This window comes from Paramormyrops kingsleyae, chromosome 1, assembly GCF_048594095.1.
Source record: "Paramormyrops kingsleyae isolate MSU_618 chromosome 1, PKINGS_0.4, whole genome shotgun sequence".
Classification (NCBI taxonomy): Eukaryota; Metazoa; Chordata; class Actinopteri; order Osteoglossiformes; family Mormyridae; genus Paramormyrops; species Paramormyrops kingsleyae.
Window position 1 is genome coordinate 39,729,788 of NC_132797.1, and position 25,817 is coordinate 39,755,604.

General features: G+C 43.7%; 1 protein-coding gene across 1 annotated transcript in view; it reads right to left on the bottom strand.

Moving 5' to 3' along the window:
* The window catches only part of LOC111846830 (tumor necrosis factor receptor superfamily member EDAR), a 29,827-nt gene extending 4,221 nt beyond the window's left edge, over window positions 1-25,606 (bottom strand). Inside the window, exons 1-9 of the mRNA XM_023817462.2 lie at window positions 25,382-25,606; window positions 16,563-16,640; window positions 14,172-14,294; window positions 11,107-11,288; window positions 8,023-8,108; window positions 4,938-5,021; window positions 3,260-3,385; window positions 3,083-3,157; window positions 1,005-1,077 (exon numbers count right to left, since the gene is read on the bottom strand). Of these exons, the coding sequence (XP_023673230.1) occupies window positions 1,005-1,077; window positions 3,083-3,157; window positions 3,260-3,385; window positions 4,938-5,021; window positions 8,023-8,108; window positions 11,107-11,288; window positions 14,172-14,294; window positions 16,563-16,616 (803 nt within the window). The 5' untranslated portion in view covers window positions 16,617-16,640; window positions 25,382-25,606. The remainder of the gene's footprint in view (window positions 1-1,004; window positions 1,078-3,082; window positions 3,158-3,259; window positions 3,386-4,937; window positions 5,022-8,022; window positions 8,109-11,106; window positions 11,289-14,171; window positions 14,295-16,562; window positions 16,641-25,381) is intronic.
* Window positions 25,607-25,817: the final 211 nt, after the last annotated feature.

Here is a 25,817-nt window from a genome sequence, read left to right on the forward strand (position 1 = left end):
AGTCTGTCATTGTTGGGATTACAGTTTTGCCCATAAAAATGAATGGATGGTCCCCACAAAGATATAAGTGCAGATCTCTGTGTGGTGTGTGAGAGTGTGTATTCTGACCACATAAAACATGGCATAGAAAAGTACCTCCTTAGGATCTGTGTGCTGTGGGGCCGCACTTTCCCACAGTTATGTGAAAAGGCTCTGGGCAGCGAAGACCCTGCCCCTTACAGTGTGCATTCCTAACCAGGTGCTTTTGGCATGAGGCTACGTACAATCCTCCCTTACTCCACTGTTTCTGCATCTGTATGCATCTCCTCGAGGCCACGACCCTGGGGTCCTTCATCCCAAGCGGAACATTGTTCCGGGTGCTAAATCCTGGAGTGAATTTAGTTTTTTGGGTGTGCTGTACCCATCTGAAAAGGCACATGCAGAGCTGCACACTGAAAGGCGCCGCTGCTGGAGCTTGTTCTGTGGTAACTTAATTATCCTCAGCAGATTAAAATTGCGTCTGTGTAGTCGCCTTCTGTGGCAGAACTTCTGCCTTTCTCTGCCCTAAAGTCAAAAGCAGGAGCCCTGCCTGTCCGATGGATGACCATGATTGACATGTTTTTCTGCTTTATCCAGATTCCCCTTTCTTTGAAGCATTTGGCACGTACACATTTATAATCAGAATAATCATTCTCTCTGAAGTCCTGCAAATTTTGTGAAATGAAACAATTCTTCAATTTGCAAAAGAACATCGGATTTCTTTTAGTTTTCACATATTTTGTTCTCCTTTGAGACACACACACACACGTAAGAGCAAAGCTTGGGGTCTGAGCACAAGATCAGATAATAATCTGGTGTTTCTAAAGCATTTTTCACTGGGTTAAGGATCCTGCCAAAGAGCTTAACAGAGATGCAACTATGCTGCCACTGAGGGGATTCAGACTGACAACCTTTCACTCACTAGCACAGAGGTCTAACCCACTGAGCCACACGCCATTCTGACGGTGATGTCACTTCCCGCTTACCTTTTCACTGTCTTCGGTGGGGTGGGTTTCAGCTTGTCGAATCCGTCCGTTTCAGTGAAGATCACTACGTTTTCTGTGAACACACACCAGGGTTACACACAGCTGGGGAGTGCCTTAAAGACACTAAGCGATACAAGTCTTTGAAAACCTGTCAGACACCAGTGACTCCCTACAGGTCATGCAGAAAGCCGCAGGGGAGGAGATGAATTTTTTGTGAATTCGACAGGAATCAATACGGGGGAAATAACTGGATAGTTTATGATATTAAAGACACATCACAAAGGGGTCAGAGTACTCGCTCATCCTTGGTGCCTCTGACAATCCCAGACAGGGAAGAGAGTTAGGACCCCTACGTTTCCAGCGTGTCTCTCAGGCAGCTGTCCTGCATCACACCTCTTGCTGAAGGGAGGATTTACTCAAGCCTTCACCAGGAGTGTCAATCACAGTGCTACCAGGCATGGATATTTAATGCTGTTTGTACATTGACTAAAAGCTTGGCATGGACTGTAATTCTTCAAGGCCGCCTCTGGGAAAAGCTCCTTTAGCATTTCACAGTGAGCGTGAAGGTCGCTCCATCGAGCAGTTATGAGGATCACAGCCTGCACACAGTTTAGGGAAACCTGGCCACATGTTTATCTCGCTGTGGGGGGAATCCCTCACAGTCACAGGGAAAGCATGTGAAGTACCCACACCACACACAGCTTAGATATGAAGCCTGAAGCTTCATTAGCCTCCATGAGAGCCCAAGCAGGAAACCACGCTGTTTCAAACATTGTTTTCTTGGCTGGGGTTTCAAAGGGCCGGACCCTCATCTCTGACCCATGGCCCCACAGGGTCTGTGGAGTACAGCATGCCACTTTCTCAGGTGTCTAATCGCCCCTGCCATCCTAAACAGCACAGATTATGTGCATGTCCAATCAGTCTGGGGTAAAAATACAAAATTTCTATGAAGTAGGGTTGTTCCCTGAAAGTCAATGATTCAAATATTCAGTGGACTCGTGAATGTGATTGTTAAAGTCCAACAATCCATTTTCTTTTTTCTTCAGTCAGAGTGCATAACAATAACAGTAGCTTACAAAAGGGATGACATTTCAATGAGGAATTACAAATAAGGGGAATCATAAATATACTTTTATATTCTAGCAGGGCACTTGCTAACAAAAAAAAATCCACATTAGCAATTATCTGGGCAGTAGTGACTAGTCTACCCATAACCTGCGGGTTGGGTGTGTTGGGGAGATTGGGGTCCGGTCAGTGATAAGGCAGGTGTCTCTGAATTGTGTGCAATAGTTGAGGCTGTGATTACTAGTTCACCTACAAGTCAGCAGGGGCACTCAACTTCAATTCAGCTGGAACTTTTGGCACAAGTTGAACAAAGTTTCACAGAATAGTCGAATATTCATATTGAAGTTAAATCCGATTTGATTGCCAAAATTCTGAGTCGGGTACAGCCCTACTACTTTGCTGTGTGGGTATGCTTCTTAGGCTCTGTATGTACGCAAAGATGAGGATTAAAAAGGGTCTGAGAAACAGAAATGGAAGAGAAGGAGAAATTGATGCCAGGATAATCATGATTAAACTACCCTGAACATTACGATTAAGGTAAGGAAATGTTCAAGGTGTCCAGTATTCCTGATGTTCCCAAAACATCATCCCACTGCTACATCTAAGATTAATAACATGAAAACAAGTGATGGCCATGGTAGAGCAGCAGGTAACACTGTTGCTTAGCATAGCGAAGGTCATGAGTTTAAGGCTGGGAGGTGTGTTTGCACTATATACATGTCGCACTTTCGTGAAATAATATTCTGTTACAAAACAATAACAACAGTAATTGTGTTAATGGATGTTCAGGTAATAATGTCATTGTGCTGATCAGCTCAGATATTCTGAGAAGGTTCCCTGTTACTTCGGAAAGTGTTTATTTTTGAAGTGAAGTACTTGACTGGCATTAAATACATGTAAATATTAGTCATCTGTTTCTATCTTTGTTTTTGGATGGCTGTCCCTGTTTCACACACTGAAGGTAAACTTCTTCTTAACTACAATACTATGGATTGTGTATATAAGTTCCTCACCTTGAACCTCTTTCTTGTCCTCTCCTTTGGTGACTTGTGACTCAACTGTCTTCACCACCTGACCTGTACAGCAGGCTGGAGATGAAGGAGAAATCAAATGAATGTCTTCCAAGATCCAGCTCTCTGCGGAAACATGTGGACCCCCCTCAGTGTGGGACCTCTGAGAAGGAGACCTACCCTGGCTGCTGGGCTTGGCTTTAAGGATGTAGAACATGATGATGAGCACAATGGCGATGGCCATGATGAATATGGTTGACATGGCGATGATCAGAGCTGTCGCCAAGTGGCCTTGTCCTGTCATATCTAGGGAACAGATGACCAAACATCAGTAGATCTGGTTCACACAGAAGGAGAATGTATCCACAAGGATCAAAATACAACAAGAGTCTTTTAATGCCAAGCAGGCCAGGTTGATGGTGTTTGGGTTCAGTCCTGTACAATGTAAAGACAGAGACATTCACAGCATAGAAACACTTTCACACCTCACATTAAAGCCAAGGCGACGGTAGCTATGTAGGATTTTCAGATTCACAACCTTAAATGAGTACAGTCGTACCTCTGTATTCACGGGGGATTGGTTTCAGGACCCCCTGCTGATACCAAAATCCGCAGATGGAAAATCCCTTATGTAAAATGGTGTAGTATTTGCATGTAGCTCAGACACATCCTCCCATTTACTATAAAACATCTCTAGATTGCCTACAATACCAAGTACAATGTAACTGTTATGTAAATAATCGTTATACTGTATTGCTTAGGGCCAAAAAAAAGTCTGTACATGGACACAACCATGGTAGACCTAACTACATAGTACCTGTCAGCAACATACAGTGGAACCTCGAATTACGAGTAACGCGGTTTACGAGTGTTCCGCAAGACGAGCAAAGATTTTTAATAAATTTTGACTTGGAAACCGAGCAAGTCCTGGTTTACGAGCGCCAAGTATCATCAAAAATCTTATGGCACACATGCGCTCCTTGTTTTTCTTGTTTTTACGTGCACTCGGCTTCAAAACAGGAAGCGCATGCGTGCGCTTCTTGTTCTGACGCCGAGCGCACATCATCACAACTGAACCAATGGTTATTCACTTTCTCACGCTGCGGAATTGTGGGTAATCGTCTCCCATGCTCGGTCTCAGTCGGTATGCCTCACTCGTATAGTCAAAATTAAGTAGAAAAGCACCACCTGAATAAGGGCGTAGCAGTGCGAGCGATGAATCTGTTTAACGACAATGCAATGTCCACATTTTTGCAAAATCGAAAAGGAGGCAAAAGAGGCTGTCATTGGATGGGTTCCTTGTTAAAGTCGCACAAACAGAAAAAGATTCCAGTGAGCCAACAGATAGCAGTGATTCCGTTAATTATAGTGAAAGTCGTCCTACAAAATAACCCTCCTCTTCTCCTCTCTCGTCTCCCTCACACCATCCACGATTGTTTTCAAAGGTTAATTTGTTTTATGTATTTTTACTTTATAATTTGTATTAATAATTTTTATATGAATATTTTTGAGTTGAACGGATCATATGAGTTTCCATTATTTCTAATGGGAAAATTCACATTGATATACAGGTGCTTTGGATTACAAGCATGTTTCCAGAACGAATTATGCTGGTAAACCAAGGTACCAGTTTATATAACTTTTTCCTTCTTTCAACACGTGCAGATTGCGTACGCTACAGCAGGGTATACCTACGCATCAGCGTAGTGCTCGGCGCGTGGCAAATTCAAGTTTTGCTTTCAGGGACTTTCTGGAGTTTTTATTTATTTTTTAATATTTTTGATCTGCAGTTGATTGAATCTGCGGATGTGGAATCTGCACATGCGGAAGGCCAAGTGTATTTATGTGCTTCCCTTACCATTGTGGGGGTGTGGCAAGATGGTGGTGCTGGTGGAGGGGACACTGGGGGCCCGCCCCGGCAACACAGCTGGGGTTCGCGCACCTGCAATGACAATAGGGCTCGTCACTGGGCATGTCACCGCACTCGTCACAACGCTGCCCTGCTTGAGAGATTATAAGAGCACAGCTGCAAATGTGTTAGTCATTAGGAGGACATATGGCTATCACAGAATCCAGACGCAGGGTACAGAACTCCGAAGCCAAATAGAATAATAAACAGCACAGCAAATGAGCTTTTTTAAGTCATCCTGCTGGCACGTTTGGCCAACTCTGGGCCAGTTGGCTTCGACAGCCTGATGACAGTGTGTCCTGTTTTGCAGAAAATGTGGGCCTGGCCTACTGCACATGTTCTGTGGTGAACAGTAAGCACCTTATTGTGAAACTCACCCGGACGCGATTAATTAGTTAAGCAGGTTAATGAGAGAAGGTCATTATGAAAGACTAGGAACAGTTTGAGAAAAAATATTTCTATCTGACAACATTTGTTTTGGAGGCGTTGACACGTGAGTCTAAACTCACCAAGTTTTCCAATTCTAAAAAGACAGATAGGCTGTGGTCTTTACACATATAAGAACAGGATTAGTCCAAGTGGACGGTTGTGTTTCTGTTTAGCTTCATAGTCATAAATGAACCTTTCTGTTGATGAATGAACAACGTGGCTGGTCTTTACTAACTGATCCTCCATCGATGAATCCTGCCTCTCATTCTGCTCTGATAGCCTCACGCATTCGTAACACCTGTGCTTGGTGTACGAGCTCTTGAACGCCTTGCCTGATGGGTTTCTGCCTTCGGGTGGCACGCAGAGCCTGCCAGACCATGTAAAATCAGAGTACCGCTGCAGTTTATCACTGACTTGGCTGAGCATCGTAATCCATCATAAGCCCTCTTTAGACATTATGGGTTTCTGGCATCGGCAGGCCCTCAATTATGACCAATTATTAATGTCATTATCTATCAAAGTGCCTCATATTTCCTCTCCCAGGCACTGAGGTTAACTGTAACTCAAACAGTGGTCCCCCTCCTCGGCATACAGACACTATGTAGATCAGCTGCATGGTTTATAGCCATAGTATCGAGTCACAGGGAACGCGTGTGTAACAGGCTTTGTCGCAAATCCTATCCTGACAAACGGGGCAGACAGCCCTTGCTGGGATGTGGTGCAAACAAGCCCATTCAGGACTCAAAATCTGAACATGTACTGAGCTGCTTTTTTATACAAATATCATGTTCTTTTTATTTAATCACTTCCACCACTGATGACACCACTGTTTCAGATCCAGTATTTATTTGTGAGGTTTTTTAATGTAGAATAACTACATTTGTTATCCGTTTTTTTGCAACAGCTTTTGAGAAAACATCTAATTTTATTGTACGATCCCATCAAAACCACCCAAGACATTCAGCATAAACAAGAAATTAAGAAGAGAGAGCTGTCAGGGAGACTGGGCTTTTTAATGGTATATCTGCTGCAAGCAGAAACAGGAAATTAATCCTTTTCCCTTCTATACTTGAAATTATATGAGAAACTGCTTGGAGCTTGAATGATTTGCAGATTACCTGACAGTCATAAGCTTGCCTGAGCCTCCAACAAGTAACACCACGTCTGGCATTTTCAAACATTTGGTTCAAGTGTTTGCTCAGAAGCGCGGCCTCTATGCAGGCACTCTGTTTGACTGGACAGCATTTATTATGATTCCCAGCACTTGTTGAAGTATTTGAACTTCCAAAGAGGTTTAGCAATAATGCAGGCGAAGAATTATGAGTTTCTCAGTTGCAGGTGATTTTTTTGTTTTGTTTTGAGGTATGAGCAAATCATATCCTGTTGTCTTCTATATTAATTGCAGTGTTTCTAACGGGCTTTGAGGCGGTTGGTTGTTGGCCTTGGAAAACCCAGGTGTTTTTGAGGAGACTGTACAACTGATAATCCTCACAGTGTGAATGAGGATGTGTCTTACATCCTCTGCTAATCAAACCCATGCAACAATGTCCCTGTAAGAAGCGGAAGGCAAGTGTCAGCACCTCGAATCAGCCTGCAGAGGAGGGCCAGTCTCTCCCCCTCTCTTTCCCTCTCTCCCTGTTTCCTCACATTCCCCCTCCGTGTCCCTTTCCCAGTGACACCCAAGCTATCACAGAGCTCTTCTCTGTCTCTTTGAGCTCTGAAGCATGGACTACGACCTGCTTGTCAGCCTGTTCTTGTATAGCAAACACCAACAGCTGCTCTGCACAGGCACATCTGCATTCCCTTGTCCCTTTCACTCAGCACCCATTTATATCTGTGCTACTGAAATGTGATGGATAAGCATGTCACGGCCTCGGCTTTGCTGCATTGTTGAGACGTTTTAGCTTTCCGATGATGCGCCTTCCCATAATGCATCTCTCTGTTCTTTAGGTATTTGGCGAAATCAGCAAGTGGCTAATGTTATGGAAGGCCTGCTGACCACTAGGCTGGGCCAGAGAGCACCAATGAGAGTCCATCAAGCCCTGGAAGCCTCACAGATGACGCATTCCAGAGGATCCTCCCTTATTTATCTTGGTGCCATCAAGGCCATTTTAGGTTCTAAGTTATGCCACTGCCATTTCAGAGCAACAGTCCCAGTTTGATCTAGGTTCTGGTTCATCCTGGGAAGTGTATGCCCCAACGCATGCAGCCCGAAACAAATGTAATCATTTATCCTCACTGAGTGATTCTGAGAGAAAATAGGCAGGGATGCATGGAACAACATGCGCATTTTGCCACAAGACAAGCGGTCGGGAAGTGGCCCATCCGGCAGGGTGAGCGGGTCCCCACAGGATGTCAGAGCGGGTGTCAGCTGACAGATCACAGCCATTCCGGATGCAGACCCAGAGTCCCTCGAAAACTCACACTGAAAACTCATCCACGGAACCGACTCCCTCTACATGCAACTAATCTGCAGCTCTGCAGAGTTATACTTTCGATTAATTGTCCAAAGCTTCAAAGGATCACTTATGGTGTGGCTTTGCTGGTAAGGGGAGTGTTTTGGAAAGAGCTAAATAAAAGGGATAACAGCAGGCCGGAAACTTACAATCTTTGATGTTCTTTGGAGCGTTCTGACAGGAGTGACACACCATCCCATAGATATTCCGGGGTCGATTTTCCAGAATGTAGTATCTGCCAGGGAATACAAGGGGTGGGGGGTGTTAATCAAGAATGAGCTCATAAGACCCCCGGCTGAGCTGTAAGATCGACAGCCTGAATGTGCATCATGGAATTTGTAGTGCTTAACCTAAAAATACTTTTGGTTTTGGGATTTCATTGCCACACTGTTACAGGTGACAGCCCTCTGTCGTGTGTGCAGGCACGATTCGCAGTCTGCAGCCAGCTGTGCCCAATTCCAGATTTGGATCATTAATCTGCAAGGCCTCATGGGATTGGTGGGTCAAACAGGCTCCGCTTGTTCTCAGATTTACAGATTCTTTTATTGCTTTGCAGTCCTTCCTCAGGGGTCTACTGATTAGGCCGCGAGTACGCCCTCTCAATGTGTTAACGGTGTGTGAGGGTGTTTTTCCAGGACCACCAGGGCCCGTAAACCCTCAGATTTACACAGTGAGAAATACCAGAGACTGTGCTGTGACCCAATCTGGGAGAAGGTACATCTGCTCTCAGAGGCAGTGCTAATTGCCTCTTTTTAACGAACTGGGTCATTGCCCCCATTTTCACTGCAGAGCACAGCAGAAACACACAAACACACAAGCGGTCTGTGCCAAAGAATGATCTGCGTTTTCATTTAGTGAGGGAAGAACTGGACCTCAGCCAAGGCTGAAAGGTCACTGCCTTTGAGTTTGACATTTTTGACACTCAGAAAACAGTGGCTGCCTATTTCTGCTCTGAGCCCTGCAGGCACAACTCTTGAACCATTAGTTAGAAGAAATTCATCACGGAAGGGAGCTAGTTCCTGCTCTGCTTTCATCACAGAATCCTGAGGCCTTCTGGGGCTTCCTAGAACAAGCTGAGCTCCATCCAAGGTGTCGTTAGGAAGTGGAGATTAGAGGAGGCAGGGAGCGGCACACAGAGGCCAAGAAAACAGGGCTCCAGGCCTAAAGCCGAACGGGAAAGAAATGCTCCCAAACACTGAGTGGAGAGAATGGTTCTCCATGTGGAAAGCGAGTTGGAGCATCCTCCCAGCTGAGGCTTGTGTGTTGAGTGGCCTCTGATTCGTGTGATGTAGGAAAGAATATGAGGTATGGGTGCAGCTGGGCAATGAACATGCGGCTCCAGGCTGGAGGTGTGAGGTGAAAAGTGCGACCCAATCACAAGGCTGCTTTTACACCTAAAAAGTTTTTTTTCGCTACTTGTTTCATCTTTCCCTAAAAACATTTTATTGCCTCGAATTTAAAATGAAAAACATTCACATACTATTTTAAACATTGGCTGATGAAGTATAATCCATTCATTGCTGAACGTTAATTCAGAAATAAATATAATGACGAGTCACTGGCACGTTGAAAGAGAAGCGTGTGATCCACTTCAAATGGCGGTCAGATGTCCTCAGAAGATGCCAAGGTGGATGATCCAGCTTCACACATGGAAGAGCGGATCCCAGATTCACCCCATAGGATTACTTTAAAAGTGTTACTTTGTATATTTACCCCAAGTGAACTGAGCTCCAGAGGAGATGAATTCAAACCAGATTACTGGTCTGTAGTACAGAAGTCCTGTCACAAGATATAGCCTGAGTCCAGAGAGGCACTGAAAGACATCCTTCAGAGCCCCTCTCGCCCTTTTTAAACTGAGCCAGACAATTTACTCAGAATGCTAATTATTGCACTACTTTTTATTTATTCTATTATACTCTCTTGATTAACACTATTACTATGTGTGATTATACTACTGTGAGTATACTATGTGCATGCACGAGCAGACTTAGCATAAGGCTGGGGTAGGTAGCTGCCTGGGGCCCCCAGAAACTAGGGGCCCCATGAAGACAGAATCTCCATTAGTTACATTTAAGGATATAACATAATATGATCATTTAAATGACAGCAATTTGTATGTAATTTGTGTTTTTAGAGACAGATTTCAGGGTTGACAAAGTTGCCCCCGTCACAGCTGTAAGGAACTACTCTACTTAGAGACTTCATGCTACCCAGCTTTGTTTTACCACTGGAGTCTACTGGTTGTTCACTAGAAGAAATCTGCTCAAAGATACAAAACTAACATTACATCCTCCTTGTCTGATACTGTCTCACTAGAGTGGTAGACATGGAAGGAATGCATGCAAAAATTCAAGACTAACCTTAGCAAAAGAGGAAGTGGAAAAAAAATTGCCTATCCAATCCTCCGGTGCGATTCCCCCCTCCTCCAATCAGCAAATTTTACCAACAGCCCCACCCTGATCAGTAAGTTTTACTGCTGGCATCCCGCACTTTGCTTAGAATATTATTGAAATTCCATTGTTTCTAATTCCCTCTCGTTTCTCTTTTGGCTCCAAAAATATCTCCAATGGCTCCCCACCCATGTCAGCTTAGGACCCCCAGAGAAGTCTGTCCACCCCTGTATGCATGTGCACAGTGACAATAAAGTTGACTTTGACCATAGTCATGATTGTAATAATTGGAGCTGGTATGAAGACTGACCATGCTGATGACTGTGGGCATTGGAGGGCTCGTGCCATGTGAGCCTGGCCATGGCCTTCTTGGCGATTCTTTGTTGCCCCAGTAAAGCATATGGCCAAACCTGACACCATCTCGCTCTGCCTTATTGCTTTTCCCAAATTTGCCCCCCCCCCCCCCCTTGTTTATGTCCTCCTCATTCTGTAGTCAGGCAGTCACTCCCTCATATGCTCTCATGATGTGCTACTTATTAAGACTGTACTGCATCAAAGTAACCGGTTCTGACAGGCGAGGTCGTGAGAAATCCAGCCTGTGGCAGCTACAAACCATCAGTGAGATCACAGCGACCTCATTCCCGGGGTACGCGGTTTGATATTCTTAATCAGACTGGCCGTAGATCCATGCTCTATGCAGTGGCTTTCATACAAAGGTCTTGCCTTATCATTGCGGAAATGTATCTACACTGTTGTATTTATTGAGCATAATCAGGCTATGCTACATCGTTAGGCTTGGCTTTAAGGCCACGGTGATGACCCCTCGATGGGGCAGGGCCTCACCCCGGCAGACAAGGCCCACACTCGGCGTCGCTCTCGGAGGTTCCCGGCGTCCGCACAGTGGCGCGGTACAAGGAATCGCAGTCCTTGTGCCGTCGGCAGATCTCATACTTTCCCTTGGAGAACTTCCCAGTGGGGCACGGTGTGCAGCCATAGTCCTCGTCCTTGACGCCATAACCACAGCTCTGCAATAAAGAGAGAGACCCCTGGTTAGACTGTCTCCTACTAGTCAGGAACACCACACGCTTAGTCCACAACCTGGCCAGTGGGGATTAACCAAAACTGCAGATCCATATAAAGAGACCCATGTAGTCTTGTGTGTGGTCCGTGACGGGAAAACCGTGAGTGTGAAAAAAGAGTGTGGTGGCCCTCATGACCCGTAACGCAGAGTAAACCCCCATTCATAAACAGCACTGCCGAGCCGAGTTGCCAATAAGCTAGCATCAGGCCGACTGTGACAAGCACAGAAATATTTTAATTACAGAATTCCCTGGTGTCTAAATGGGATTTTCCAACATCACTGATTTGTTTTAATCAATTATCCTTATTCATTTGTTTGTTTAGCAAAATGAACTGACACTTGTGTAATTTACAAGACCAGTGGGACCGTGTTTCTAAAAAGATCTCCGTTTAATTACGAATGTTCATTTGCTCAGTGCTTAAAAGGTTATTTGGCATATGATGTCATAAGTTCAGCTCTTCGGTGCCACAGTTCTCAGAGGCATAACACAGTCATCAACTAAATAAATAAATAAATATATCTATTTGGTGTGTCATTTTGTGACATAAACATTGAGTGACTGAGACATACTCCTTTAACGACTGATGCTATTTTCTGTGACTGGTACCAGTAGACATGAGCCCACAGAGATGTGGTACTCACCATCATACCATCTGTTAGTGATTAGATACCCTCCTTGTCATTTTCTCTGATTTTTTGTGACCAACATGATTTTCCCATTTTCCCTTTTCCCAGTGCCCCCCCCCCCCCACCCCACACACACACACACACACACACACACACACAGGTTAGTAATTATGTCTTTGTGGGGACTCTCCATTCATTACTATGGGGGAAACTCTAATCCCAACATGATGACCTTACCCCTACCGAGCCCTAAGCTTAACCTTTAGTAACCAACCAAAATATGAGGCTTTCGGCATTTTTAGTTTTTTGATCGCATTCACAGATCTTTGTGGGGACCTGGAAAATGGTCCCCATAACGTCAAAATATAAAGGGTTTTTATTATATTGTGGGCAACATTTGGTCCCCACAATGTAATATAAATATAACCCCCCCCCCACACACACATACACACACACCAGTGAATATCTAGCACTAGGAAAAATCTTTGTAGGATATTGATCAGCTTCTGTTAAGTGATGAGCTCTTTTGAACTTATGTATGTGACATGTTGAGAACAAAAGTCTCTGACAAAGCTCCAGGTTGTTATATTTTTCTTTTCGAGTATTTTTCTGTGCTTCTGTCATGTCAGTAATATCATTTCTTATATATCTGTATACAATGTTTTCTGTTGGTTATGCTACAGCTATAATAGTTCTTTAAAATATATTATCATCCTTGCTGGTCCTTTCTACTCTCACTGCTGTACATGTGACTCACAGGTACTTTGCAGACCACTTTCTGCTTCAGCTCCCACTTGCTTCCCTGGCCAGGATCACAGGGCTCGCAAGAAAACTCTTTGCTTTTAATTTCTATCATCTTTCATCCAAAGGAAGCCTTTTGAAGTTCAGGGGCCCAGCATGATAAAAGTGTGCCCAATCTGAGGGTGGCTTTTCAGGCCAGGATTCAGTGTCGGGGTCAGTTGTTTTCGATGTGAGTGTTATTCGAGGAGTTTTCCAGCACAGGGGTATTAGAGATCAAACTGAAATTCAATTACAGGTTAATGCTGACATGTCAATTAACCGAACATGTGGTTTGTGGGAGAAATTTCATTCTTTAAAGGTCTTCTGGTCAAGGAGCTGATCAAGGAACAAAATGTTTCCATACAGGAGAAAGATCAAATGTATTTGTGTTATGAAAACAAAGCCAAATATAGGTGAAAAAGATCTCTTAAAACACAAGGCATGTAGTAAGCAAATTAATCTCTCAATGTAACATTATTATGAGTATTAAGGCTTTAAGTTTTGCATTGCATGTTGCTATTGTGCTCCACTGAGATACTCTCCAGTGATGATGATTAAATGTCCAGCCATATGAACAAGAAAAAAAAACAGGAAATCTATTTCATAGGTCACTTTGGAAATACTGTCCTAGGAAGATGGAGCTGCAGACTGGTGATGTTTGTCTGTCTCTATGTATCTATCTACCTGTCTGTCTGTCTGTCTGTCTGTCTGCCTGTGTTTGTTTCTGTCTCTCTTTCAGCCACATTGATCTCTGTGCTGTGCACATTTAAAGAGGCCTATTGTGCCAGAGTCACTCATCAAAATATGTTAGCTGGGCAAAACATGAGTGATTTCACCTGTAAGTCAAGGACTCAGGCAACTCCTTGCACAATAACCCCAACAGCCTGTTCTGTACTGTCTTGTATTGGACTATTGGTACTATTTTGCTTTCTCCTGTATTGTTTTGCACTTTGCATCTTTGCATTTTGTTTCTTTGTAACTGAGTGTGCTTAAGAAAGATCTTGAATCTTGAATGCAGCATGTATCTCTTCAAGCTGTCACAGCTCCTTGTGCCATGAAGCCCACTTAACGCTGTGTTTAATTATAAAACATTCAAATGGAAGCTTTTCTGTTTCTGCATATAAACCCACACTCTCAGTCAGGTAGGTACACCCTGGGTGGTCCACAAATGCAGGATGAAATGCAACAATCGGATGTAGAAACAGGTTTCTGCAAGATGTTTTCTCACGACTACAGTGATTTTGTTCTCAAGATGCCAGCACGTGAGATCAAATATTAATGGAAATATTCATCTTCACCAGAAGCAAAGACATAAAGCTGTGTGATGAATATAAAACAAAATGCTATGATTTCCTACAGGCTGTAATTCATGGAGTGAGTGCAGGGGTTCTGTTTCACCAGCTGGGGGTGCCACTCCTACCATGTAGGGCTCCTGGCCAGGCTGACACTCCGGACATGCCTGGCAGCTGCTTCTTGTTTGGTTGTAGTACTCATTCTCGCCACAGGTGGAGTACTCAGCCCTCAGAACAGACAGGGTGGATACCTGGGAAAAGCGGCAGTAAGGTAAACTGAGCAACTGCCCCATCAGAAAGCTAATTTAGAACATGGGACAGATGTGTCATGTGTAAATGCATAATGGAATATGATAGGGTGCAGTTTCTTTTACATATGGTGGTTAACACATTTCCTACACTCCTTTTTAAACTATAGCTTCTCAAGAAGGGTGACAGGCAGTATTGTAAGTGGCATCATAGGCACATAACTGCAATACTCCAACTCTGTGCTCATGGTGCCTGTGGTTCTGTGTGTTCGGCTGTGTGTGTGTGGTTCTGTGTGTTCGGCTGTGTGTGTGGTTCTGTGTGTTCTGCTGTTTGTGTGGTTCTGTGTGTTCTGCTATGTGTGATTATGTTCTGCTAGGTGTGATTGTGTTCTACTATGTGTGTGAGATTCTGAGTGTTTTGCTGTGTGTGTGGTTCTGTCTGTGTGATTTGTATGTCTGCTGTTTGTGTGGTTCTGTGTGTTCTGCCGTGTGGTTCTGTGTGTTCTGCTTTGTGTGTGAGATGCTGAGTCTTCTGTTTTGTGTGTGGTTCTGTGTGTTCTGCTGTGTGTGGTTTGTTCTGCTGTGTGTTCTGCAATGTATGTGTGGTTCTGTGTGTTCTGCTGTGTGTGTGGTTCTGTGTGTTCTGTTGTGTGTGTGGTTCTGGGTATGTTGCTGTATGTGTGGTTCCGTGTGTTCTGCTATGTATGTGGTTCTATTTGTTCTGCTGTGTCTATGGTTCTGTGTTCTGCTATGCATGTGATTCTGGGAGTTCTGCTCCATGTGTGTGGTTCTGTGTCTTCTGCTGTGTGTGTGGTTCTGGGTGTACTGCTGTGTGTGTGGTTCTATGTATTCTGCTATGTGTGTGGTTCTGGATGTTCTGTAGAGGTTCTGTATCCCCCCCGTGGGCTGGTATGCAGATCTGGGTGATCCCCCTGCACCCTGTAAATCCCGGTGTAGGCTGTGTTTCACCTTAACTCTGCATTTAGCGGTAATGGATGGATGTGAGGAGTGACAGGACATTAAATTATAACCTGAGCTGGTTAATGTCAGCCCTGCTATTCCAGTGCAACTTGATCTTGTAACTAAAATGTGAAATATTTTTGTTAAAGGGACTTTAACATAAACGATTTATGCTTGATGGCTGGCTGGGGTAACAGGGAGTGCTATGCCTCTCGGCCTGGTGTGCAGTTTACTTTTAAAGTTTTATTGCACAGCGACATACAGAGCTGTGACAACAGTGACATTCATTATTCATAATCATCTTATTAACAGCAATGGCAGGCATCCTGTCCAGGGTGTCCCCCCCCCCCCCCCCCCTCCCCGGGATGGGCTCCTGGCCCAGTGGGAACCTACATCAGATAAGCAGTTATGGAGGATGAACAATTGAAATGTAAAATGTTGCCAAAAAAAAAATGAAAAATTGATGCCTGTTCTCTGCAGATGTTATGGAGCAGATAGTAGATGTCACTTTTAAAGGGCCTGTCACTGACTTATTTCCTAACTGCTGGTTTTATGCAGGCGTGTGTCTCTTAAGTAGGACCAGCTGGGCACACCACCGCACCCTAGTGGCTGGAGGCGGGTCTGGTTCTGCTGTCTCCACATGCAGCGAAGGGCCCGCCGGGGTGTAAAGCAGCTGGGGCCCCCACCGTGTCCCCAAGGTTATCACCCATATTATATAAGACTCACAAGAAAAAGTAACTTTCATTTTCTCAAGAACAGGGACACAAAATACATGGAAAGAACAGTCATTTTAATCTGCTTGGTTTTCTTTAAAGGAAGAATAACACTGAGGCATACAAGCACATAGGCTCAAGCAGATTGACCCAAGGCTACCATAAACCTCACAATAAACAATGACAGAGTATGCTAACATGTACCAATCCTATCTGCGTGATTCACCTGCTGTATCAGTGTCCTGCAATTCTCCTGTCACTGCCTGCAACACTGGCGTTTTGTGGAAGTCAGGTAACAGTTTGCTGAAGCTTCCCAGCTGAAGATAAATAACTAGTCTGCTGCTAACTGGGGCTTATCCAAGGGATCTTAGAGATAACATAAAGGGTATAATTAAAATAGCGCAAACTGAAATTAAATCCCTGCTTTCCTATGAGCTTTACAAAATCATATTCAAGTCAACTTCTAAAAAAATATATTTGAAGAGGAAGCTGAAGAGAGATTAAAAACTTTAGAACTGAATTTCCCTGTTTTGCAATAATTAGTAAGAACTGGCTCTCCCACTGAAGGCCGCTGACCTCGTGTTAGATGGAGACTCACCAGCAGGATGAGGAGCAGGGATGAGTGTTTCTGGGTCCTTCCCTGAATCATCATGGTGCCGTCTGGCCCCTGGGAATGCTGGAAAGGAGGGAGGGATAGAGAATGGTGAGCATGTCAGCAAGCCCCACCTGTCTCAGCTCATTTTCCCAGTAATTCTCGCCTGCGGGGAGCCGTGGACCCTGAGGATCTTTGTGAGGTATTCTGACCCTCCTCCAGGAGCCCAAAGGCCGCTCACTCGTGCCCGGGGCTCGAAGCGTCTCCACGCTGCTCCATCTTGCTCAGAGGAGCACTCTGACAGCTTGACATTGGGTAAGCAGCAAACGTGTGTGAACGTGTGCATCGTGAGGTTGGACGTGGCATTTGTTAACTGGAAGAAGCTGCAGTGAAAGCTAACGAACCTGATGGAAGGTGTCCCCATGACATCCACCACTGTAGCTACACAGAAATCCAACTGCCCCATTAGTCTGTATCCAGACCATGAGGACTGCTGTGCTGAGAATCAGTCTGCAGCTCCCTTCTTGATTGGAAAACCTACAGTGGTCTGACCAATCATATCGACCTTCACTGGCAGCCTCTAGCCTTTGAGTGGCTGACAATTAACCGAGGCACAAAGCACCCTTTTCACCTTGTGTTGTTTACAGATAAACAGAGTAACAAGTTTGACCAAGTGTTTTCTTGTGGAAGATCTCGAGAAACACAAGGGGTTGAAGTGAACTTGCAGAATATGGCTCAAGTGACTGAGCTGAACCGCTTGACGATGCCTGATGGGAAATGTAAAGTTACAGTAATGACGTAATTAGCTTGGTACCAGCCTCACTCATGGCAGGCCATTTGTCATCATTAGATGCTGTCATGCTCGACCATGTTAGCTTCATTTCCCACAGCCAACAGAGATATTTGATCTCAACTCTTTCTTGTTAGTGAAATTATGAACAGGGCGCTTTTTATGCAGTGAAGTATACAGTATATTCTAGATTCTTTCATATCTGTCTGCGTAACAAATGCACTGTTTTCATGTCTGGTTTCTATTCTGGTTCCTTTGGCAAGGACAACTATACTGGGTCACAGGTATGTTTAAAAAGGCTCGTCCATCTTCTGTAACTGCTTACCCCATTCAAGGTCATGGGGAGTCCAGAGTCTATCCTGAAGGCTATAGGCACAAGGTAGGGAACAATGCTGGATGGGGTGCCAGTTCATTGCAGGGCACACTGACACACCTACAGTACAGGGAATCTGGTAACTTCAATTAATCTCAGTGTGTTTTTGGACTGGGGGTGGAAACTAGAGAACCCAGAGGAAAGCCCACAATGACATGGGGAGAACATGCAAACTCCACACATGGAGCCATGCCAGTGACTTAAACACTGGTCCCAGAGGTGTGGGGCAACAGACCTAACCACTGCACCAACATAGCACCCTCCCCAAGGTGACTCATTTGTTGGTATACATGTGATAAGTATTTATTGAGAAGGTGTAATAATGTTTAGAGCAATTCTTTCCCTTGAAAATAGCAGGGGAGTACCTGTCCAGGGTCTCCACCCTCCCAGATACCTACAGGGGAGCAGCAAGATGCTGGCAAAATCCCAAATACATAATAACAGTGCTCACCTTTCTTTCATTAAAGGGTAATATGTAGCGTTTTTATTTAAGGGAGATGACTTGGCGTCTGACAGTTTGAATTAAGATCATTTGCACTCTTGTGCTACATCCACAGTTTCTGGGAATGGAGAACATTCACCTGCACGCCATGATCTGCAGACATAGCAAGGCAGGCATTACTTTCAGCAAGGGGTCTGGAAATCCATCCATTCTTCACAATCTAGTACAGGGTTACAGTGAGCCTGGATGCTGTCCCAGCTCAGGTCTTCTGCTCTCTCACCTTGTTGGCCCCAGTCAAAAGGGCCAAAATATCATCCTCAGATTTTCTATAGCATTTCACCACTTCCAGGATAGGTGACCAACAGACTGTTGAGCTTTTCAGAGTATGGCAGACAGAAATCAAATAGTCAACATGGACTGTGGTGTAGGAGGATGACGGGGGCAGACATGGCCACCCACTTAAAGGAGCGTATCGGCCCGGGATGTTTATAACTCCTGTGGAAAGTGGCCCTTACCATATGGGAAAGTTTGATATGGCGGCACAGTGAATGTTGTTATACATTTGGTAATTTAGCCCACAGCTAATAGCAAATGAGCCTGTTCTATTTTTAAAGTGTTAAGCAATTTTCAGTTCATTCTCTGAGAAGTAAAATGAAAAAATGTGGAAACATTTTGAGGTTTTCTACAAATATTCAGGCCTGGCTTCCAAAGGGAGGGTCTCTCTCCAAAGCCAGCCTTTAAACAAACGAGCCTGCAAAAAAACGGACGTTTGTAATCACATACATTAGAGTATAAATATACATGAAGAACATCCTGTGACATGTCCCCAAAGTGAATGGAGGCACAGACAATTTGGAAATAATCAAAAACCGAATGCTGGAGACCTTTGATCAGAGTATGATTGGTCCAAGCTAGTAATGTAATTAGTCATGGTGACAGCAGTGTGACAGTGGCCCTGGAGGTACGAGGGACACAGACAGAGACCCTCCCATGAAACTCCACAAAAGACAGCAAGTAAAAGGGGGAGGGGGGGGGGTTGGTCCCATTAACAAAATTTTAAAAGACTGTAATTAGTCTGTCAAATTCGGCACATGTAATGGGATAGCACACTTCTACCAGTCATACTGCTAATGGTTTAATTTTTCTAAATTGTGTTTGTGTAGGGGGAAGGAGTGTGTGTGTTTCAGGTAATGGGTGAGTATGTGAGGTTGGCTTTCAACAAAAGCAAGGCCGTCATCACATGGCCATTGTTGCCTGGAAGAGTTTTGCTTTTATGATTTTTCTCAGACTGCCATCCCCGACCTTGGGTCCTGTGTGGTTGAGGACAGCTGGTCAGATGGACACATTTCCTTTTGAACACTGTTGGAGTTGGAGACCCCTGGCCAGCTTCCTCACAGCTGGATGGAGATGAAGCTGACCAACATGGCTTCACTTATAAGAAGCTAATGACCAGCTAATGACCGTAACTTGCGCAGCGCCGCAATCGACCCCTATGATTCACTCTGCTCTGACAGGGAAGGGCATGGCTGTTCTTTTCATCTACATGAACATTAGATACCTTTTCTTCAGGGCAAGTTGGATCACAGAGCAGGAGTTTAAAGTAAGGGAGGAGATTAGCAAAGGGAATGCCGTACACTTAAACTCCATTCACTTTGTGTGAAATACTATTAGATCTCCCTGTGATCCTGAACTGGATTAGAAGATGGTCATATGGACTATTAAAACTCAAAGATTTAAATATATCCAGTTGAACGCATTTTTCATCCTCCAAAACTATCAAGCAGGGCTCTAATATACATATTATTTAAGTTTTATTTATATATTTAAAATATATACTGAGTACTTATATTCCATGGCAATGACAACACTGGAATGCGAAATTCATTATCGCTTAACTCATCTCTGTACTGATCACTGGCAGGAAATGCTGGCAAAATTAAAGAGAAATGTTATATACTGTAAATAAAGGGCCACAAATGCATCTCATCAAATGAGAAGCACTCCCATGCCGGCGCTGCGAGCGGCAGCATTAGCGAGTCTCCTGCAGACAGATAATTGCGGCAGACACAAGAAGCAACAGGCCCCGCAGAGCCACCGGCCTTTTCCCTTCTCAGTGTCCGTATTGTTTTCAGCTCCCACATTCACCAGCTCATTATTTGCGCGAATCTGGTGCACTTAAGCCCACTTCAGATGCAGGTACAGCACTATCCTTTAAATTCCTCTCAGGCATTACAGGGTTTGTTTTATAAGTTCTGCATGAAAAAATGAACGCGCTATGTGGGGGCTTTTATGGCACTGAATCCTCAGCAGTCAACATAACCCACATCAACCCGCGTCTCCCACGCTTTTCTCTATAACCCATCCATTTTCTCCAGCCCCAGCATTAATGCACTTCAGGAAGACGTCGAGACCCAAAGCTATTTCTAGCTGAGAAATTGCGTGTGCAGGAAGTTTCAATGCATGTGGTGTTATATATACAAAGGATATACAATAATATGATCTAAGTGTTTTTCAATGGCGGGACGGAGCCATGCAGTATTGCCTAATTAAAGCAAGGTCACGTCTCTTATAGTGTTGATCCTTGTTAATTATAGATCCTGCTACTCACAAGACCTGGATTTCTAATCAAACTATGATTAATCGTCTGAATCATCGTGCAGAGTAAAACCACAACTGGGCCGACAGAGAGCGTCTGTCTATCGATGATCATTTAGCTCTGTTTGAGACGGGGGAAAAAAAAACTTTAAAACCTTTTTTTGTTTTTAAAGGAAGTAAAGCGGCTGCCAAATGAGTGTGCCCCCAAGCCTCTCGCTCATTATGAGCCTAAACGAGCACACACGCCCAGCACTTTCATCAGACGGCAGTGCCGGCTCCTGGGGCTGGGGGCTGGTATGCAGGCTCCCCGGCATGTCTGTGGAGTAAGCATGCCTCTGACACCTCCACCGAGTGGCGTCTTGTCGGGACATGCCTGTTTGAAAGGCGGCCTCAGGTTAATAATCTTCTAACGGCTGCATAATCTAAGATAAATACACACAGTATCATTATCCTTATCGGTAACAAAACTTTAGTATCTATTCCATTTGGAAGGATGGATTTAATGTCCTTTCTGCTTTTAAAATCAGCAAAGTCTCCAAGTCCATTCAGTTAGGTTACCTGTCAGCAGGACACTTTCAATGAAAGCGATGTTGCAAGAAGTGTTTTATAATGGCAAAGACGGCGTTTTGGGTGCTAGGAAAGCAAATTATGTCTTTTTACTGTTAAGGCCAATTTCTAAATGGCTGTAAATAAAGATGTAGAAGTGCCCACAGCTTTCAAAAACTAAAAACTGCGAGGAAACAGGAAAGTAACCATCAAATATCCACACTGATGAAAAACAAATACATTTCAAAGTTTTCCTAGTGTAATGTTTTTGGAAAATAGGCTACTTCTGAAGATTTGCAGATTATCCATACAACTGAACCATCTTAATAAATTCAAAACAACCCTTGTGTACTGGTTTGTGATTTGAGGGGTCATGGCTCCCATCCATCTATCCATCCATCCATCCATCTTCTAACAATGTCTCATGATTAGGGCCAGGGAGCCCTTCTTAGCCTTTACGACCTAGAACAAAAAGCTTTGCTTTTTTTATTAATATGCATGTCTCTGTTCATTAATATTATTCAGATTAGGAAATAGCTTTTTCAAATTAAATAATCAGTATGGAAACGAGTCCAACATAAGAAAAAAGCCGAACTCCATATTTCTTCTCTAATGAAAATTAAACAAACCGCATAATTAGCTCAGATTCTGCTAATTTCAGCAGTCTGGACTGAGGTTACTGGCTGTCTGTTTTTGATTTATTTCCTCATTGCCCTGGACAAAGTAAAGTTGCTTTATAAACGAGACCCAGTACTGTGCTATAATGCCTTTACCCCTGTATGGTTATAAGACTGTACAGACCTTTCACTCTCATTCAGCCTCTCCTGCACTTATGTATCACCAATTCAGAAGGATGGACAATGACTAATTTGTTCACAGCTGAGCTGAACCATCTCTAACAAGCCATATAACTTATTTTAACTTATAAGTTACGCAAAATATTAATCTTTGTAAACTGGAACTTGTGCAAATGACATGCAGACATTTTGTTGTCTTTCAATATAGTTTTCAGGAAGCAGCAAATCTGCATTGTTTTATATATATATATATATATATATATATATATATATATATATATATACACATACACACACACATAATTTTGCCTATATTAAATCTGCAACAATGGAATGAGAAAAAATGCAGCATTTAAATACTTCTGTGTCACCCTCAGTTTTGCCTGTTTATCACACAGATATGGATGTTTGCAAAGGAATGTGCTTTTCCCAAAGAAATCTGGGGTTGTGTTTTGTCTAATCCTCCCTTTAGGGTGAACCACCAGAAGGATGAAGGGCAGACAGTACTGTGACAAGTCAATTTAAATGAGCTTGTCTGTCACTCACAGGCACGACTATAATCCCATGTAGGACATTCACACAAAGGCTTCTTCTGAGCCCCATATAGCATCTTGATCAGAAGGCAGGTATAGCCATAGTCTGTTCTGCAGAACAGCAAATTTCTACAGTGATGGCCAAGATGCAGGGCAAAGCAATCAGTTTTGGCCTGAGTCTGCATGGGAAATAGCATGCTGGTGGTTAATAGCATCTGTCTTGGTGTGTTCACTAAGGTCGACAAGCAAAGCTGGTTGCTCGGATTTCCTGAAATTCACTCAGTTTTTTCAACCACGGTGCTCAATCAGGGCCACCAGCAGTGAGTGGTAGCTGGCCAGAACTCGATGTTGGGATCGATGTTCAATCAAGAAAATCAGAAGGTCAGCATGTTGCTACCTCACAGCTTTGTTCCCCATCCTGATTTGAACGAGTCCTCACCGAACCACAAGCGGGCTGTCCCTGGGGAACTCTGGGAAATTTGCTAAATTGGACATAGAAGCAGATGTTCATAGATATGAATGCTCCCGTCATGTGGTGTGACATCAACGAGCCGTGGATGGGCTCTGACCAGTTTCACAAACCGTACGTACCACGAGCATTTCCGTGTGCAAACCTGCACTGTAATCGGCTGCATTTTACTTTGAGTTGCCCCACATGCTTCAGCGTTCAGTGCTGCCCTTTCTACCTAACTGTTCTTTTGTTACTTTTTCGGGAGAAGCCATTTTGAAGCCCCTCAAAGTGCCTTTCTGGGACGACCGTCGAGGCCTGTCTCCATTAGCTGAATCTCAGGAGGCGCAACACCCATTGTCTTTAATTACAGAGTCACCCTCAGCATTCTGCTAAAAGGACAGTCATAACAAACGTGAAACGTGGAACCTCTCCGCCTCGGAGGCCCATGGACATCCTCGCTGCCTGCCATTCATCAGCCATGTCCCCAGTCAGCTTGAGGGGCTCTGATTTTCCCTTATAAATCTGTAACAGCCCCAGGACTGCTGATCTCGCATTACCCACACTGGGGGCTTCCTAAGGGCACTTTTGTGGTCCTTCCTGGCATGGAGAAGATGGAGGTGAGGCCTGCAGCACCCCAGCCCTGCTTCTGTGTTTTAATAAAAGCTGACTGCCCGGCAGAATCTTACAGACCATGTTGCAGTGTAGCATTTAGTATCCCTGTATCGCATTAACATGCTGGTCCTCTCTTAGCAGTAATACTGTTAACACATCACTAATAAAATTCTTTAAGTCTATTGGAAAGTAAACAGGAATTGACATGCCAGCTAAGGTTAATCTAACTATATAGATTATAATTACAGAGTATACACTCCTTATTGCAACTCAAAGGAACTCTATGATACAAATCATTATTAGATTTATATATTGGAAACCAATGAAACCAAGGGGAAAAAAACCCTGTCACCAGTGGATTAACAGTCGAGAAAACAAATATACATTTTTTACACGAAAACAACATTGAAAAAAAAATGAGTTTAAATAACTGATATATTAGTGTGCAGTGTGTCTTTATATTTTATGGTAAATTTTATGGTAATATGCATATTTGTAAACCGTATTTAAGGTTTTACATTGGAGGTACAAAGAAAAGTATAACAATACTTTTCAGTTGTTTTTCAATTTTTAAGTTTTAAGTTTCCATTGTTTAATATTTTTTTAGTTTCGGTACTATCGTCATTGGTCAGCAATGTAATTTACATGTTTGAATAGAGATTTGAATGTAATACTAAGTTACAGTGTAATAAAATCTCCTCAGCATAAAAATTGTTTCTAAGGCCCTCGGGCATTTGACAGCACTTGCGGCTACCTGGTATGCTTTACATTTTAAATTATGCTTGAAGCACATTAAATAACTAAAAATGAGATGCCAGAACACCTGATGAATTTAGAAAATCGTCAGGTCATTAATCAAGGACTCAAGTATTTTTAGGTGTACTTCTATGGTAGTTGTATATGTTTGTATGTTGTGATGTTTTTGTTTTTGATGTGCACATGCAAAAATTAGTAATTTAGTGAGTGTTCTCGGTATCTGTCGCTATAATGTTCACCTTTGAAGCTTTTGAGACGCACTTTTTCCAGTTACTTTAGTTGAGCACATGAAAGAGGTCAGTTCCAGAGTCGCTTCGCACCTTGAGAAGCAGTTCAAAGTCAGAGAGACATCAGAGGGGCGGCATGAAGGCGCACGTCCCGGCTCCGGCGCCTCCGAACAGGACTTCCCCGGGGCTTTCGCTCAGCGGGACAAACGGGCCCCGTAAAAACAATGGCTGCACACGTACGAGGCGTTAAGTGATATGGATATATGAAAATGAATTTTAATGAATTATAATGGCATACAGGGAGCGATAAAACATCATCGATCTCATTAGATGTACGTGGGTGACTCTCTGTAGGTAACGGGATGACCGCCGCTCATTAAATGCACCACCACTGAGTACCAGCAGCTCTCCTCCTCCTCATTATGATGATGATCATCAAATACCCTCATCCAAACAGTTGTGGCACCTATACACAGACGAAACCTCATGCTCTTAAGAAAATGTATTGTAGCAGCATGCGCAGGCTGCTCTTCTGTTTTATAAAAGCGTTACTGCAAGCAGAGCAGTACCTCCTTAAATTGTACGTCCCTCTGTTGGGATATAACATCTCGTGCATAGACCTATGTAGCGTTCCTTCGCAGCATAAAATATCTAACAATTTCCACCGCGTCCTCCCACATTCCAGAAGCCAGTAACGCCTTACCTGGAGATAAATGCGAGTCTTCCAACAAGATTTCCTTTCCTGCAAACTTTTTCTTCTTGATTTAACAACGGAGTGAATATCAGTTCAATGTCTGTGGAGTCATCTTCTTGACTCCAGTGACTCTTGAGCAAAAGTATAACCCAGCACCCGGGGACAGATCCTCTCAGGAAATCTCAGAGGTCCTGTGTGGTGGGTGCATGATTTCTTTGGAAGTTATAGCTCCTCCTAAAGAAAAAAGAAAGACGTCCCATCCGCCCTCAATATGATAAAAAAAATAACCTGCCTCAGGTAGACAACGGCAACTTTACAGCAACTATGACTGTACCGCCATCTGGTGGTACTGAATATCTTAAAAGAAAGAAAGAAAGAAATGCAGCTTTAACTAAAACATCGAATTTGATGATGGTCCACGTATTTTGCTACATTATATTAAGAA